The 18466-nt window shown below is 45.0% G+C and overlaps 1 protein-coding gene across 1 annotated transcript in view; it reads right to left on the reverse strand.

The window, feature by feature from the left end:
* LOC142664033 (uncharacterized) overlaps positions 1–17448 on the reverse strand; it is a 31648-nt gene extending 14200 nt beyond the window's left edge. The window contains exons 1-13 of the mRNA XM_075842918.1: positions 17361–17448; positions 15359–15505; positions 10211–10267; positions 9559–9617; positions 9307–9472; positions 8612–8718; positions 4783–6363; positions 3994–4138; positions 3756–3902; positions 2228–2458; positions 780–922; positions 557–684; positions 341–474 (exon numbers count right to left, since the gene is read on the reverse strand). Coding sequence (XP_075699033.1) covers positions 341–474; positions 557–684; positions 780–922; positions 2228–2458; positions 3756–3902; positions 3994–4138; positions 4783–6363; positions 8612–8718; positions 9307–9472; positions 9559–9617; positions 10211–10267; positions 15359–15472 — 3012 coding nt within the window. The 5' untranslated portion in view covers positions 15473–15505; positions 17361–17448. The remainder of the gene's footprint in view (positions 1–340; positions 475–556; positions 685–779; positions 923–2227; positions 2459–3755; positions 3903–3993; positions 4139–4782; positions 6364–8611; positions 8719–9306; positions 9473–9558; positions 9618–10210; positions 10268–15358; positions 15506–17360) is intronic.
* Positions 17449–18466: the final 1018 nt, after the last annotated feature.

Here is an 18466-nt window from a genome sequence, read left to right on the forward strand (position 1 = left end):
TTTCAACATGCCCGATCCTTTTATTCGATATAAGATAAGCCACTGCCATACTTGTCTGGCAGCGGCTTTCTCCCTGAGAACACAAGCAGGCTCAGCCTTACATGGGGCTCTGCATTTCAGCTCATTGAGGGGGAGTTTGATTGACTTATCTTATGTGTATGGCCAGCTTTAGAGCAATTTAGCCTATACTACACCCCAGAATGCCATTACTAATAGTATTACTTCTCTATCAATAAACTATAGACCAATTATATGGCCAAAAGAACAAGGCACCGTTATTCTGTAGTCAGCCATGTTCCTGCAGCATGTCAGCCAGGTCCTGTTTAATTAGTATTTTTACCAAGTTCAGCTCCAGCCGCCCTCTCCGCACTTTATCTGCCTCGTTCTCTTCTTCCAAGTCAGACAGTCTCTGAGACAGGGTCAGACATCTCTTCTGTAAGGCGTCCTGCTCAGTATACAAAAGGGAAAGCTCATCTGAAAAAAAATTATTAAAAAAAGTCATAAGTAACGTCTCTTTTACTCATTATGTCGCAGCATTTAGCACAATGACTCTTACCTTGGATGGTTTTCTTGGACTGGGTAATGGTTTGGACTTCTAGTTCTAGCTGGCTACACGTAATCTCCAGCTGAGATGATCTTTCCTGAGAGGCAAAAACTGCATTCTCGAGAGACTGTTTCACAAGCCTAAGAAATAAAAATATAAAATGCAAATGATACAATAAGATTTATAAATCACCAAGGAGAGAACTGAATCAATACGAGACGGATCGATTTCTTACTGGAGGTCTCGTAGCTTTTCTCTCAGTTCCAGGCACTCTCTCTCAGAGACTCCAAGTTGCACGTCGAGTGTGAACTTTTCCCGAATCAAGGTTTCCGCGTCCTGCGACAACTTGTCCTGCTCCTTCTGTAGGCTCTCTCTTCTCTATCCGAAGAGAAAAAGAACAGATTTGGGATAATACAAGGAGAAGGATGGAAGGTTACGCAGTCATTTACCAATCACAGAAACATTTGTTTCCTTACCTTACAGACATTATTATCAGCTAGATCACGTTCGTTCATTGTATTGGTTCTCTAAAGCAGCCATGCACATTAGATGTATGTTGCCAAACCCACAGATTTCGTCGAGAACGGCCTACCATCTTATGTGTATGGCGGCTTCCCGACGGCAGACGTCAGGAGAGAGAGGGATTGGGATTGATGGATTCCAACATGCCCAATCCTTTTGTGAGATAAGCCGTCGCCAGAGGACCATGTAATGCTTGAGTTGTAAGGCTGGGTTCACACGACCATGTTCGGTCCGTAATGGACGGAACGTATTTTGGCCGCAAGTCCCGGACCGAACACACTGCAGGGAGCCGGGCTCCTAGCATCATAGTTATGTACGACGCTAGGAGTCCCTGCCTCGCTGAGGGACAACTGTCCCGTACTGTAATCATGTTTTCAGTACGGGACAGTAGTTCCACGGAGAGGCAGGGACTCCTAGCGTCGTACATAACTATGATGCTAGGAGCCCGGCTCCCTGCAGTGTGTTCGGTCCGGGACTTGCGGCCAAAATATGTTCCGTCCATTACGGACCGAACATGGTCGTGTGAACCCAGCCTTACAACTCAAGCATTACATGGTCCCCATTCATATCAATAGGATATGGAGGGACCAAAATGACTGTTCAGTCAGTGGACTGGACAGTTGCTTTAGCCCCTAACCTTATAGTCAATGGGGGGAGGGGTATGGCAGATTGGGCTCACAAACTAAGCCTGCTCCATACACGAAAAAAATTAAAATAAACATAATTGGTATTGACGCATCCGTAAAAGTATGAACTATTCTAACATAACACTATTTTACAAGCAGGGTGAACAATAAAACTATTTTGGTCACCTTATCACCCTCAAAAAATATAATAAAAAAAGTGATCAAAAAGTTCAATGTGCCCAAAAATGGTGCCAATAAAAACGACAGCTCACCCCGCAATAAAACAAGTTCTCACTCCGCTCCATTGCTGGAAAAATCTAAATGTTATAGGTCTCAGAATACGGCGACACAAAACACATTTATCTTTTGTTTTTTTCTTTGTAGAAGTACATCATAAAAAAAATATGCCGGCAGTCAACTAATGACTTCTCTGAACGTCACTTCAGGTGTTAGATAAGGGTCACCAGCCCTTTACTGCTCCTACATCCTGGGGTCTAGTACGCTGCATGAACTTTGTGATGAGGTCTCCATTCACCTGTTTTAGCTCAGTCTGGAGTCTATCCCTCTCCCCCCGGATGTTCGTCACCTCCGTTTCCAGGCTCCCTCTTGCTACTTCACAGTCTTGCAGGAGGAGTTGTCTCTTGGCGAGCTCTGACCTCTGGTGTGAACGCTCCTCCTCACATTGCTGCAAATGCTGTTGGGCTGCCATCAACTCCCTCCGTGACTCCTGTAAAATTTCTCTTATAGACTCCAGCTCATTTTCCCTCTGCAGAACCAAAATGTAGTGTGAGTCTTCCCTGCAATCGGGGTGAACACCCATCAAAACGACTAACATCTTCATCCCATGTCAGTACGCAGGGTCAGCAGTAACCGGGTCTATGGTCTTAACATTTAAGGTGGCCACAAAGGTGACCTGTTGGGCAATGTGAAGGTCATTCAAAGATGAACTCCGCACCATCACTGGAAACTGAGGTTAGACTTTTAATCCCTATTCAACCGTTTCCAATTTTTAAAAGGGTTTTCCATTGATTTAAAGGGGTATTCCGGTTTCCGCAAATAAAGCCTAATTCATTGTGTATTAAAAAGTTATAGAAATTTATTTACAGTGGATAAAAATCTATACTGGTCATGTGATGGGCACACAGCAGCACAGCTCGTTACAGTACAGTCATCTGAGATCTGTCTTGTACTGAGCCGTGCACCTGTGTGTCCATCACATTACCTGGACATATTTAAATCCACTGTAAGTTACCGATAAAAATAGAATGACAGCAAGCAGAGATCTTGAATACCGGGAGGAAAATATAAAAAACTTTTAGTATACAATACTATAACCTTTTATATGCTAGAACTGAAACACCCCATTAAGAATGACGGCCTAACCTGCCCCTGCCATTTGGTATAATATACCACCCTTACACTGCAGAACTCTACACGGCACCGTTCAAGTGCATATAACTGTCTGGTACTACAGCTCAGCCCTATTCCTCATGTGCCTGAGCTGCAGTACCATTCACAAACACATGGCCGAAAGTGGCGCTGTGTCTGGCACTGCATTGCGTACTGATGATTGTGTGGGTCCCAGGGGTCGGACTTTCACCAACACATGGATGGCCTATTCTTTATTGATGGCCTATTCTAAAAGCAGGGAATTGAGAGGTCAGACCTGAGCCCCACTATCCGTTAGGCCTCATCAAAAGGCCGTAATTTTGTTCCGCAATTACGGACCGTAATTGCGGATCAAAGTACGGACCCATTCATTTCTATTGCCCACGGACACCTACTAGTATATTTATGGGATGTAGAAAGGCTCCGCAAAAAACAGGACATGTCCTATTTTTTCATTTTACAGACCGTGCATCCATACTTTATAATGGGAGAACGGCCAGGGGGCCTTACTGCCTGGAGAAACAGGATTGTAGACATCCATAAGGAGATCAATCATCCCTGAGTAAAGCCTGTTTAGTATATGCATTGATTGGCTGCCATGGGGTAAAGCAGAGGACCCCATGGACAGAAATGTGACCTCGCTAAGACTGCACTGATCTATGCATTTGGTTCACCTGCTGCAAGAGACTGTTCAGATCCACCTTATCTAAAGACAAGGCTCGATTCAAGTCCCCCATCTTAGCCACTGCATCTTGAAGGTCGTCCACCTCAGCCCGGTGCCGGCTCTGCTCCACCAGCAGCTCTGCAATCTGCTTCTCTGCCTGTGAAAACAACCACCGTATACATTTGACAACTTTTCAGAAAGGATTTGATAGTTCCTCCAGGACTGATCTTAGTTTATAGAGAGGTTACCTTGTGGTGAGCGCCCAGCAAGCCGGTCCTTTCATCCCGAGACAAGTCGGCCTCAAGACGAGAGCGTAGCAGCTCTTCCCGTAACAGAACTAAATCATGAAGTAGATCAGAGCGCTCGGACTCCACGACATCAAGAGACCGCCGACTAAAAAAAAGTGCAGAACAGACAAATGAACTGAAGTTGAAATGTATTTATGAAGGGATCCCTACACCAAGATCCCTACACCAAGATCCCTACAAATGTCACCAACATAGTAGAGTAACAGTGTATCAGAACCAAACACGAACTGGGGCCGGAGGTTGTACAGGATTAAAAAAACATTGCCGCTTTCTTCCGAAAACAGCGCCACACCTGTCCATAGGTTGTTTGTGGTATTGCAGCTCAGCTATGTTGAAGCGAATAAGGACAGGGCCACTGAAGTTTCACGGGTCGAATCGGCTGTACTGCGAATGCGCCGATTACGTTACACTAATTGAAAAAAGGCTATACTGACATATACCTCCACTATGGATGCCAAAAGCACTCAGCATCAGTAGTGTGAATGGGGCCCTATGGAAATGTTCCGCCTATGTACCGGGTGAACAGACCGTTAGTATATATTCCATTTATTTTTCTATGGCAAGAAGCGCCAAAACTTTTTCATAAGACTATAATGTTTCTGCGGTGTCCCATAATAATGGATGCCAACCTGTTATCTAGTGTTACGACGGCAGATAGGTCGGTTCCCACTAATGAGAAATGAAGTTGTCAATTAAGCGACTTGATATGGATAATGTATAGCTACTCACTGACTGTCTCGCAGTTCCCGCTCCATACTGTGAAATCGTGACTCCTCTTCCGTTTCACGCGTCATCCGGCTTGACCTCAGAGACTCCGCCTCTTGCAGCTCTGACCTTAAGGATTGCACTTCCTGTTCTAACCTTCCAACATGTCCTCTGTACGATTCTTCTTCCTGTTCTGAAAACCGTACCTTTAACACCAGTGAACGCACTTCCTGCCGTGATGCCTCCAGTTGCACCATCAATGAATGTATTTCCTGCTCAGATTCTTGGACCTTGGAGGTCAGTGACTTTATCGCTGACGTTGATGACTGCAGTTGTGAGCTCAATAAGGTTTCCTTTGACGTTGTAAATTGTGATCTTGTCTGTATATGGTCGCCAAAAATGTCCGTATGTGAAATCTTTATTAAGTCTACTTCCTGTCCTGACATTACGCTAGCTTCTTGTTGAGCCGTCTCCAACAGTGACATCATCTTGCTAGATTCCTGAGGCGCTGTCTCTAATGCTGACATCATCGTGCTGGCTTCCAACTGAATTAATTCTAGAGGTGGTGACATAGCACTTGTCTCTAGTAATGATGTCATCACACTAGCGTTCTGTTGCGGTGTCTCCGGCTGTAACCTCATCATACTTCCTTTCTGTTGAGCGGTGTCAAACTGAAAACCCAACATGCCTGTCTCCTGCCGGGCCATCTCCAGTTCCGATCTCATTGGGCTCTCTTCATGCCGCTCTATTTTTATGTTTCTCTCCAGCGGTGTCCTCATCATGCTTGCTTCCTGCTCCGCCACCGCCAGATGTGTCCTCATCCTGCTTGTTTCCTGCTCCACCGCCGCCAGCTGTGTCCTCATCATGCTTCTTTCCTGCTCCGCTGCCACCACCTCTGTCCTCATCATGCTTGTTTCCTGCTCCGCTGCCCCCAGCTGTGTCCTCATCATGCTTGTTTCCTGCTCCGCTGCCCCCAGCTGTGTCCTCATCATGCTTGTTTCCTGTTCCGCTGCCCCCAGCTGTGTCCTCATCATGCTTGTTTCCTGTTCCGCTGCCCCCAGCTGTGTCCTCATCATGCTTGTTTCCTGCTCCGCTGCCGCCAGCTGTGTCCTCATCATGCTTGTTTCCTGTTCCGCTGCCCCCAGCTGTGTCCTCATCATGCTTGCTTCTTGTTGCGCTGTCTCCAGATGCAAACTTGTCGTGCTTCTTTCTTGCTCTGCAGCCACCAGCTGTAACCTCAATAAGTTGGCTTCTTGCTCTACTGTCTCGAATCGAGATCGAAGCGATTTCAGTTCATCCTCCAATGTCTGCTCATATGAAGTTTTTATTTCCACTTCCAGTTGCAGTGCCTCAAGTTGTGATTTTAATGATTCCTCCTTATGTTCAGATGTATCCAGTAGAGCACGCTCTTTCTTCATTGCTGCTCTTTCTCCCTGTCCTGCCACCTCTATTGACTCTATCCCATGACCGAAGGTTACTAGAAGGTAGCTTGGCGGCTCTGCCCCTTTTCCTGGGTCCTGTGGCCTCCATGAGATGAGGGAGGAACAAGATGATTGGAGAAGGCGGATACATCTTGTCCATTCAGCGCGTAACGCAGATAAATCCCTAAGAACCAGAAAAATACATCTCTATTATGAAGCCAAAACTGCAACTGGCCCCGTAACCTGAGTGTTTAAAGAGGACATAGTCAATTCTCCTGTGTGAAGTAGTATAGAGGAGCGGTCAGGAGAGCTGACAGATCCTCTATACTACACCACACAGGAGAGCTGACAGATCCTCTATACTACACCACACAGGAGAGCTGACAGATCCTCTATACTACACCACACAGGAGAGCTGACAGCTCCTCTATACTACACCACACAGGAGAGCTGACAGATCCTCTATACTACACCACACAGGAGAGCTGACAGCTCCTCTATACTACACCACACAGGAGAGCTGACAGCTCCTCTATACTACACCACACAGGAGAGCTGACAGCTCCTCTATACTACACCACACAGGAGAGCTGACAGCTCCTCTATACTACACCACACAGGAGAGCTGACAGCTCCTCTATACTACACCACACAGGAGAGCTGACAGCTCCTCTATACTACACCACACAGGAGTGCTGACAGCTCCTCTATACTACACCACACAGGAGAGCTGACAGCTCCTCTATACTACACCACACAGGAGAGCTGACAGCTCCTCTATACTACACCACACAGGAGAGCTGACAGATCCTCTATACTACACCACACAGGAGAGCTGACAGCTCCTCTATACTACACCACACAGGAGAGCTGACAGCTCCTCTATACTACACCACACAGGAGAGCCGACAGATCCTCTATACTACACCACACAGGAGAGCCGACAGATTCTCGATACTACACCACACAGGAGAACTGACAGATCCTCTATACTACACCACACAGGAGAGCTGACCGCTCCTCTACACCACACCACACAGGAGAGCGGACAGATCCTCTACACCACACCACACAGGAGAGCTGACAGCTCCTCTATACTACACCACACAGGAGAGCTGACAGCTCCTCTATACTACACCACACAGGAGAGCCGACAGATCCTCTATACTACACCACACAGGAGAGCTGACAGCTCCTCTATACTACACCACACAGGAGTGCTGACAGCTCCTCTATACTACACCACACAGGAGAGCTGACAGCTCCTCTATACTACACCACACAGGAGAGCCGACAGATCCTCTATACTACACCACACAGGAGAGCTGACAGCTCCTCTATACTACACCACACAGGAGAGCTGACAGCTCCTCTATATTACGCCACACAGGAGAGCTGACAGATCCTCTATACTACACCACACAGGAGAGCTGACAGCTCCTCTATACTACACCACACAGGAGAGCTGACAGCTCCTCTATACTACACCACACAGGAGAGCTGACCGCTCCTCTATACTACACCACACAGGAGAGCTGACAGATCCTCTATACTACACCACACAGGAGAGCTGACAGCTCCTCTATACTACACCACACAGGAGAGCTGACAGCTCCTCTATACTACACCACACAGGAGAGCTGACAGATCCTCTATACTACACCACACAGGAGAGCCGACAGCTCCTCTATACTACACCACACAGGAGAGCTGACAGCTCCTCTATACTACACCACACAGGAGAGCTGACAGATCCTCTATACTACACTACACAGGAGAACTGACAGCTCCTCTATACTACACCACACAGGAGAGCGGACAGATCCTCTATACTACACCACACATGAGAGCTGACTGCTCCTCTATACTACACCACACAGGAGAGCTGACAGCTCCTCTATACTACATCACACAGCAGAGCTGACAGATCCTCTATACTACACCACACAGGAGAGCTGACAGATCCTCTATACTACACCACACAGGAGAGCGGACAGATCCTCTATACTACACCACACAGGAGAGCTGACAGCTCCTCTATACTACACCACACAGGAGAGCTGACAGCTCCTCTATACTACACCACACAGGAGAGCTGACAGCTCCTCTATACTACACCACACAGGAGAGCTGACAGCTCCTCTATACTACACCACACAGGAGAGCTGACAGCTCCTCTATACTACACCACACAGGAGAGCTGACAGATCCTCTATACTACACCACACAGGAGAGCTGACCGCTCCTCTACACTACACCACACAGGAGAGCTGACAGATCCTCTATACTACACCACACAGGAGAGCTGACCGCTCCTCTACACCACACCACACAGGAGAGCTGACAGATCCTCTATACTACACCACACAGGAGAGCTCATAGCTCCTTTACACTACACCACACTTATCCTCATCCAGACCTTCCCCCTGTACCTTTCTGTTGCAGTCTTCAGCTCCTGAAAATGTCGATGAAATGTCACAACTTCAGTCCATAATCGCAGGAGGCGGGAGTGCTCACCCTGTATGTGACCTTTGTAAACCTGAAGGATAAAAAAAGAACAAGACCCGGTGATCACTTTACCACAGAATTTACCAAACACTTTACACAACAGCACACTATACATGATGATTTAGGTGAAAGCCACTGCCGCCAACCAAAACCCATCTCCCGGCCTGGGCAGAGATGCTGAAGCCAAAAGCGGCAATTTCACGTGGCTCCTTGCTTCAAACAAGTATTGTCATTTTAATATTTCCGATTACGGTCAAAGTTTTGATGCCATGTTAAGGCCAAGAATCTTAGCGATATAGAACAGTCAGCCGTTAATCAGCTCTGAGAGTGGCAGGAGGGAGAAGGCGGGAGCCGGTGGGAGCGCTCGCCTCATGATCACACTCAGAACTACGTCTGGTGTATTCATTGTTCAATCCTAGTAGCCAAACGGCGCAATATTTTTTTCCGCCCCTTCATATAATAAGAGAGCGGACATGTTCCCACACTACCCCTTATATAAGGCAGTAACGTCTGATGACAGATCCACTTTAAGAAATTACATTTTGGACCTTAAAATGACATGGTGTTAAAAGTTTGGCATTGACTTTAAGGGTTAAATACCGGCAGGTACGTTACTGACCTCTGTCTCGCATTGCCATTCTTTCTCCTTTCTCTCCAATTCCTGTAAGGCGCTGGACCAGTCAGAGGTCAGTTTGTGAATGTCTTCTCCTAGCAGCTTATTAGACTCCTGTGTCTGTACGAGATCGCCCCTGAGTAGAGCGTTTACTGCAGCCAGGCTCTCGCATCTGCAGCAAAGGATCGTAATCATTATGTATAAGAGAACACAACCCCCATCATCACATTTAGGAGACATTCCCGCTCCTCTGCTGACCTTTGCTGTTCCTCTTCCAACTTTCTAAGAGCTTTCTCCAGTTCCAATTCTCCACGGCTCTGTGGCAGAAACAGAATACAGCTGTTTATGGGCACCGAGGTAAAACACAATATTCTGTCTGCCAGCAGCCGCCACTAGAGGGAGCTTACTGCATACTGTAAATACATGAAAATCTATAATAACACAGTATACAGCCAGCTCCTGAGCTCCCTCTAGTGGTGGATGCAGGCCATATCCTATGATAGCACCAACAAGTAGGTAAAACAATACTCCGATAATTCAGCACCCACAACAGGTCAAGATTATAAAATACTGTAGATTGTTGGAATAATATACATATTCAGGGACGGCTTCATTGCGCATTTTCGTCCAAGCTGTATTGCTTACATATGACACAGGTATTCTGCATCGCTAAATGGGCACATAATTGGAACAATATATTAGTAAGTGCTATAACTTTCCTTTATGTAGTACTGGTGGGAGGGTGTGTGACACAGGGCTTCTCTTTTTGGTATTCTTTAAATCCCTGTGTCATGCTCCACCCCCTCAGACCCTGCACTAGACATAACAGTTTATATGTTTTACCCGGAGTGTTCCTTTAATTGAATGATTACATGAGACTTGTAACTATGACGGTGCATTGGTCCCATACCAGACTGAATTCCTGGCTCTCCTGCAGCTCCTGGTAGCGATTTCTGTACTGTACAACCTGAAAATGGAGAAACAACGAAAATAAATAAAATATAAAAGTGTTTTTCAACTAAGAAATGAGGGCAGTGCCTGTAATGTGTTAGGAAACCGCATAAATAGCAATTCCTCAACATATAGACAAGGCGATCACCTTCCCATGTAGCGGTCTCCTGATTATAAGCCTGCAGGGAAATCATAGTCCTCACCTCTGCCCTGAAGATCCATCAACAGGAGACAGGCTGCCATTTATGGTATCCTGTGTTCTATGGAGCAGCGGACACTTGCTGGTGATTTGCTGCTTATGTGCAAGTGCTCCACTTTTTGTCTGCACTGGATTTTGTATGAGCCCCCCCCTCCCGACATGGCTGTAGAGCGGCTGACAGGAAAGTCACGGGGGATGTTAACTCCCTGCAGCGTCCCTGGCTCCCTGCTCGAGCAGTGGATCACTTCTGATAAAGGTGAGCCCATACTTTTAATGGGTGGACTGCTTTGGCATATGGGTGTAATGGGGTTTATCCAGATTAGGCCCCCTTTATAATAACCAGGGCAGATTGCTGCTATAAAGAAAAGACTTCCCCATGGCAGCAGTCACCAGGAGACAGGGTTACCCGAATAGGAATTACTCACTTTATGATTGTCTCATTATTAACCCCTTAGTGACCAGCCCAATTTAGGCCCTAATGACCATGCTATTTTATTCGTTTTTCTATAGTCGCATTCAAAGAGCTATAACGTTCTTATTTTTTCGTCTACATAGCTGTATGAGGACTTGTTTTTTGCGGGATTACTTGTGCTTTTTAATGGCACCATTTTTGGGTACATATAATTTTTATATTAACTTTTATTAACCTTTTTGGGGGGATTATAAAAAAAACCTGAAATTCCGCCATTGTTCTATGCGTTTTTAAATTGACGCCGTTCACTATGCGACGTAAATAACATGTTACTTTTATTCTATGGGTCGGTACGATTACGGCGATACCACATATGTGGAGGTTTTTTTATGTTTTACGACTTTTGCACAATAAAAACACTTTTGAACTAAAATTATTTGTTTTTGCATCGTCGCTTTCCAAGAGCCGTAATTTTTTTATTTTTCCATCAATGTAGTGATTTTTTGGGCTTATTTTCTGCGGGACAAGACGTAGTTTTGAATGGTACTGTTTTGGGGTGCATGGGACTTATTGATTCATTTTTATTATGACTTTTTTGGGGGGCAGTGGAAAAAAATTGCAATTTCGCCATGGTTTTTTGTGGTTTTTTTTTACGGTGTTCACTTTGCGGTTTAAATTACATATTACATTTATTAATGGAGTCATTACGGTCGCGGCGATACCACATATGTGTACTTTTTATTTTATTTTTACACTTTTTTACTAAATAAAACCACTTTTTATGGAAAAAAATGGATTTATTTTTTTACTGTACTTTTTATTAATAATCTTTATTTCACTTTGATGACTTATTTTATTAGTCCCACTAGGGGACTTTACTGTGCGATCTTCCGATCGCTGCTATAATGCTCTGGTATACTTCGTATACCAGAGCATTATTGCCTGTCAGTGTAAATCTGACAGGCAATCTGTTAGGACGTGCCTCCGGCGCGTCCTAACAGGAATATGTCCAGGGCAGACCTGGGGGCTTTTATCAGGCCCCCGGCTGCCATGACACCCCATCGGAGACCCGCGATTGCATTCGCGGGCCGCCGATGGGTGACAGAGGGAGCGCACTCCCTTTGTAAATAAAGTTAAATGCCGCAGTCGCTATTGACGGCGGCATTTAACGGGTTAAACGGCCGCGATCGAAGTAAACTTCGATCGCGGGCGTTGGAGCAGGAGCTCAGCTGTCATCAGACAGCAGAGCCCCGGCTCCTGCCTGCACGGGAGACCCGTGCAGGACTTAGACTAGGCTGACGTGAAAAGGCGTCAGCCTAGCCTAAAGCCCATTAGTGAATCACGTGAAAAGGCGTATTAGTGGTCACTAAGGGGTTAAACTACTGTAAGATATACAGGATGGTATACAGAGCAGCAAACCCCTCTTAGGTTCATCTGACAGACTCCATCACTCCTTTATAAGAAACCTGCTAATGAGTCGGTCGAGTGATCCCTCCAGACCAGTGGTCTGCAACCTATGGCTCTACAGGTTACAGGTGTTGAGAAACTACAACTCCCAGCATGGCCTGACAGCCACAGACAGGAGATCCCCAGGTTACAGACCATTACTCGAAGCCAATCGTTGCATATGGCAAGTATTCCTCCTTTCAGCTTCTTGACAGGGAGTGTGGGGGTGGGGAAAAGTAGGAGGGGGTTTGTGTTATTAGTGAATATAGTAGAGATCCGAACAGAACATTGAAACTTCATAATAACCCAACGGTTAAAAGTAATACTGAAGCATTTATTACTGGAGAAGCAGGTTAAATCATATGTATGCTTATCAACGCTATTTTACCGTTTACTGGAATAACTGTTTACATACTTGTACTGATCCTGAGCCGGAGTTACATCCTGTATTATACTCCAGAGCTGCACTCACTATTCTGCTGGTGGAGTCACTGTGTACATACATTACATATCCTGTACTGATCCTGAGTTACATCCTGTATTATACTCCAGAGCTGCACTCACTATTCTGCTGGTGGAGTCACTGTGTACATACATTACATTACCTATCCTGTACTGATCCTGAGTTACATCCTGTATTATACTCCAGAGCTGCACTCACTATTCTGCTGGTGGAGTCACTGTGTACATACATTACATTACTTATCTTGTACTGATCCTGAGTTACATCCTGTATTATACTCCAGAGCTGCACTCACTATTCTGCTGGTGGAGTCACTGTGTACATTCATTACATTACTTATCCTGTACTGATCCTGAGTTACATCCTGTATTATACTCCAGAGTTGCACTCACTATTCTGCTGGTGGAGTCACTGTGTAGATACATTACATTACTTATCCTGTACTGATCCTGAGTTACATCCTGTATTATACTCCGGAGATGCACTCACTGTTTTGCTGGTGGAGTCACTGTGTACATACATTACATTACTTATCCTGTACTGATCCTGAGTTACATCCTGTATTATACTCCAGAGCTGAACTCACTATTCTGCTGGTGGAGTCACTGTGTACATACATTACATTATTTATCCTGTACTGATCCTGAGTTACATCCTGTATTATACTCCAGAGCTGCATTCACTATTCTGCTGGTGGAGTCACTGTGTACATACATTACATTACTTATCCTGTACTGATCCTGAGTTACATCCTGTATTATACTCCAGAGTAGCACTCACTATTCTGCTGGTGGAGTCACTGTGTACATACATTACATAACTTATCCTGTACTGATCCTGAGTTACATCCTGTATTATACTCCAGAGCTGCACTCACTATTCTGCTGGAAGAGTCACTGTGTACATACATTACATTACTTATACTGTACTGATCCTGAGTTACATCCAGTATTATACTCCAGAGCTGCACTCACTATTCTGCTGGTGGAGTCACTGTGTACATACATTACTTATCCTGTACTGATCCTGAGTTATATCCTGTATTATACTCCAGAGCTGCACTCACTATTCTGCTGGTGGAGTCACTGTGTACATACATTACATTACTTATCCTGTACTGATCCTGAGTTACATCCTGTATTATACTCCAGAGCTGCACTCACTCTTCTGCTGGTGGAGTTACTGTGTACATACATTACATTACTTATCCTGTACTGATCCTGAGTTATATCTTGTGTTATACTCCAGAGCTGCACTCACTATTCTGCTGGTGGAGTCACTGTGTACATACATTACTTATCTGTACTGATCCTGAGTTACATCCTGTATTATACTCCAGAGCTGCACTCACTATTCTGATGATGGAGTCACTGTGTACATACATTACATCACTTATCCTGTACTGATCCTGAGTTATATCTTGTGTTATACTCCAGAGCTGCACTCACTATTCTGCTGGTGGAGTCACTGTGTACATACATTACTTATCTGTACTGATCCTGAGTTACATCCTGTATTATACTCCAGAGCTGCACTCACTATTCTGCTGATGGAGTCACTGTGTACATACATTACATTACTTATCCTGTACTGATCCTGAGTTACATCCTGTATTATACTCCAGAGCTGCACTCACTATTCTGCTGGTGGAGTCACTGTGTACATACATTACATTACTTATACTGTACTGATCCTGAGTTACATCCAGTATTATACTCCAGAGCTGCACTCACTATTCTGCTGGTGGAGTCACTGTGTACATACATTACTTATCCTGTACTGATCCTGAGTTATATCCTGTATTATACTCCAGAGCTGCACTCACTATTCTGCTGGTGGAGTCACTGTGTACATACATACATTACATTACTTATCCTGTACTGATCCTGAGTTATATCCTGTATTATACTCCAGAGCTGCAGTCACTATTCTGCTGGTGGAGTCACTGTGTACATACATTATATTACTTATCCTGTACTGATCCTGAGTTACATCCTGTATTATACTCCAGAGCTGTACTCACTATTCTGCTGGTGGAGTCACTGTGTACATACATTACATTACTTATCCTGTACTGATCCTGAGTTACATCCTGTATTATACTCCAGAGCTGCACTCACTATTCTGCTGGTGGGGTCACTGTGTACATACATTACATTACTTATCCTGTACTGATCCTGAGTTACATCCTGTATTATACTCCAGAGCTGCACTCACTCTTCTGCTGGTGGAGTTACTGTGTACATACATTACATCACTTATCCTGTACTGATCCTGAGTTATATCTTGTGTTATACTCCAGAGCTGCACTCACTATTCTGCTGGTGGAGTCACTGTGTACATACATTACATTACTTATCCAAAAATAGCAAAATGTAAGGAGCGGCACCGTAGCCAAAAAAAAAAACCTTGTGGTTGGTGCAGAACTTCAAGGGAGCGACCTTCTCCCCATGTGGTATAGAAAAACATAGTAGAGAAGCAGCACTCAAGTTTAAAAAAAAAAGGGTTTTAATCACCAGAACATGAGACAGCGAGGTTTCACTCTCTCAGTGAGAGCTTTTTCAAGCCACAGATGTTAGTGCTTCACCTTTGCCTGTAATTTCTCCACCAGAACCGCCTGCCTCTTCTGAGCTTCTAGAGAGTTCTGTAGCTCCCTCTGCAGCGCCAGCCAGTCCCGTCCGAGCTCCGCCCCCTGCGTCATGGCTATGAGGGCGTCATGTGCCTCCTTCTAAACCTGAGACAAGAAGAATATAATGTTTTCTCCAAGTCACGTATGACTGCGGCTGTATACACCTCACACGCACAGTATACACAGGAGCCACGCCCGCCGAGGTCACGCCATCCGTAATAGAAAAAGGAAAGGGAGCGCTCCCCTCACGTATCTGATATTAACCAAACCACACAATGTCCCTGCCATATAGAAGAGCGACACGTTACGGTGACAGATCCGATTCACAATGCGCTGTCACTTCATTTATTAAATAGGGTTGTATCACTTTAAAAGAGACGTCCACCGTCAGACATTTATTTATTTTTTATCTGAAAAGAAAAAGAAAACCACTTTTGCAAAAAGTCTGAAAAGGGGTGTCTGGGAATGGGGTGTCTTTTCATACTATCCACAGGATACGTCATCAGTAGATGATCGGTGGGGGTCCGACACCCGGACCCTGCACCGATCAGCTGTTCTGGCACTGGGAGTTATACAGTGGTCGGTGCCGGAAGCAGGTGGCTCCGGCCTCAGTATAGCGGCCGTGCTGCAGCTCTGCTCCTATTCAAGTGAACAGGAGCAAGGCCGCTATACAATGTACGGAGCCATCTGCTTCCGGCACCGACCACTGCAAGACACCTGGTGCCTGGCGGCAGCCGGAAGCTGATTGGTCCGGGTGTCGGACCCCCACCGATCATATGCTGATGACCTATCCTGTGAATAGGTCATCAGTACGAAAAACCGCCCCGTGCCTAAACAACCCCTTTCATCTGCAGCCATTTTTTTTTCCATTTTCGACGATGGAGCGGTGTGGGGGACTTATTTTTTGCGGTTCGAGCTGTCGTTTTTCTTGGTATCATTTTGGGGTACATGAGACTATTTGATGACTTTTTTATTCAATTTTTTTGGATGAGGACCATAAACAGCGATTCTGGCGCTCATTTTATTTTTACGGCGTTCGCCGTGCAGGTTAAAAATGGTTATATTGTGATAATTTCAACTTTTATGGACGCGGTGATACCAGTTATTTTTTCTTTTACATTGTTTTGGGGCGGAAATGGGAAAATGAGGGTTCTTTGAACTTGTAATAATTTTTTTTTTTTTAATATATATAAAAACTTTATTTAGCTGCGTTTAACTTTTTTTTTTATAAGACCTTGAACCAGTTTGCATTTGATCACTCGCATAATATACTGTAATAGTAATCTATCGCAATATATCGGGATTCCAACAGACCCCTACTTAGCCCTGCCGGAGGAAAGAGTACAACGATGGCAGACCTGGGGGCCTTCATTAGGCCCCCAGGCTGCCATGACAACCATTGGCACCCCCGCGTTCGCATCGCAGGGGTGGCCGATGGAACATCAAAGGGGGCCGCCACCCTGTTTCTAACGGCTTAGATACCGCGGTCGCTATTGACGTGTCATCAAAGGGGTTAAACAAGCATGATGTGCAGGCGCGGTCCGCTCTCTGTTCCGGCTCATAAAGGGTCCTCCGCCCCATACGATGTCAATATGAACTTGGAAGACAGGACAGGGGGTCTCAGTAGACAAACCGTTTCATACTTGATCACCATCATTTGTTATACGACAGCTCCCCATTTTTTTTGATCTCCCAGCTTTCCCAGACTCCTGAATGGATAACTTTGCCTAGTTATACAATACATCCCACCTCCCAGCTTTCCCACAATCCTGAATGACACAACTGCCTAGTAATACATTGGTACTTCCAGATTGCTTATATTTCTGCATTATTAGTACGTTTTGCCCATCAGAACCCTAAGAAAGCTGAGTGGCCGCCCCTTCTGTACACCCCGTCACAGTTATACTGCAGCATCACATTGTCTGCGCCCTCCATTTCCACCCCAATCCCTCTCTCTCACCCCCATTTTGAATCTCCCTCCAGTTTCTCCCGTTGTGGAGCAGTCCTGACCTCTGACACACACGGCCACTAACCAACCACTTCCTGCGTTAAAGTCATGTGACCGGGTTCATCCTTCTCCTAGCAACCAGACCTATCATACATTCTCGACCACTTAGCGCACAGAATACTGGTGGGTCAGCTAGACTCCGCCCCGTTTTCTCGCACTGAATTCTGGGACCTGTAGTTTTATGTCTCTGAGTGTGATTTTGCAAAGAATTATGGGAATATCTTAGTTTGTATCGTTGATGTATACTGTGGGTCTATGTGCTGCTTGTGTATTGCATTACCTTGACAGTCTATGATTCAGCAACTAGTACTGGTACCTTTATATGCAAATTAGTCAATCACCTGATCAGATCTGGCAAATAAAAATCCAATGTAAAAAAAAAAACATGAATTACAACTTTCTTATGTACTTTGGGGAAAATTAATAACAGCGCACCATATTATTGATGCGCCAATTTCTTAGTGCGGTATTCTCCGGATTCACCAACAACAGACATGATGTTTTTCGACACTTTTCTAAGTAGAAAGAGTTGTAAAATCTTGATAAATGAGTTACTTACGGTTGGACTCTAGCCCCGCCCACTTTTTATAGGTGTCGGGGAAAAATGGTTCCATAAATATGACATTTCCCCCGAGTTCTATATATTAAATGTATTTATGAGAGAAAACAAAAAAATATTATTCTGCCCCTTTGGCTTGTTATTCCTAATTATTTTCAATATCTCTGCTTGCAGTCAGTGAATTGGAACATTTTTGTTGCATACCTGTACAGACCTAAGGGTGTTTTTACGTATTTTGTATTTCTTTTGTATGAGCAGCCGTACATCTGCTTCACTAATTAGCACTTTTTTTTAAACTTTTGCCTTTGATGAATGAGGTGAAAAGTAAGTTTACCGCTTGCCTACGCCACTTTTCGACCCCGATTTCGTTCTTTGGAATGAGAAAACAATTGATGCAAATTTGGCGCCATTTTAGATGCAATTTACTAACCTGTGCAATCTCAGGCGTAAGCTGAATAATACTTGTGGACCAAAGCCTATTAGAAAGTCGCACTAAACT

This window comes from Rhinoderma darwinii, chromosome 11, assembly GCF_050947455.1.
Source record: "Rhinoderma darwinii isolate aRhiDar2 chromosome 11, aRhiDar2.hap1, whole genome shotgun sequence".
Lineage (NCBI taxonomy): Eukaryota > Metazoa > Chordata > Amphibia > Anura > Rhinodermatidae > Rhinoderma > Rhinoderma darwinii.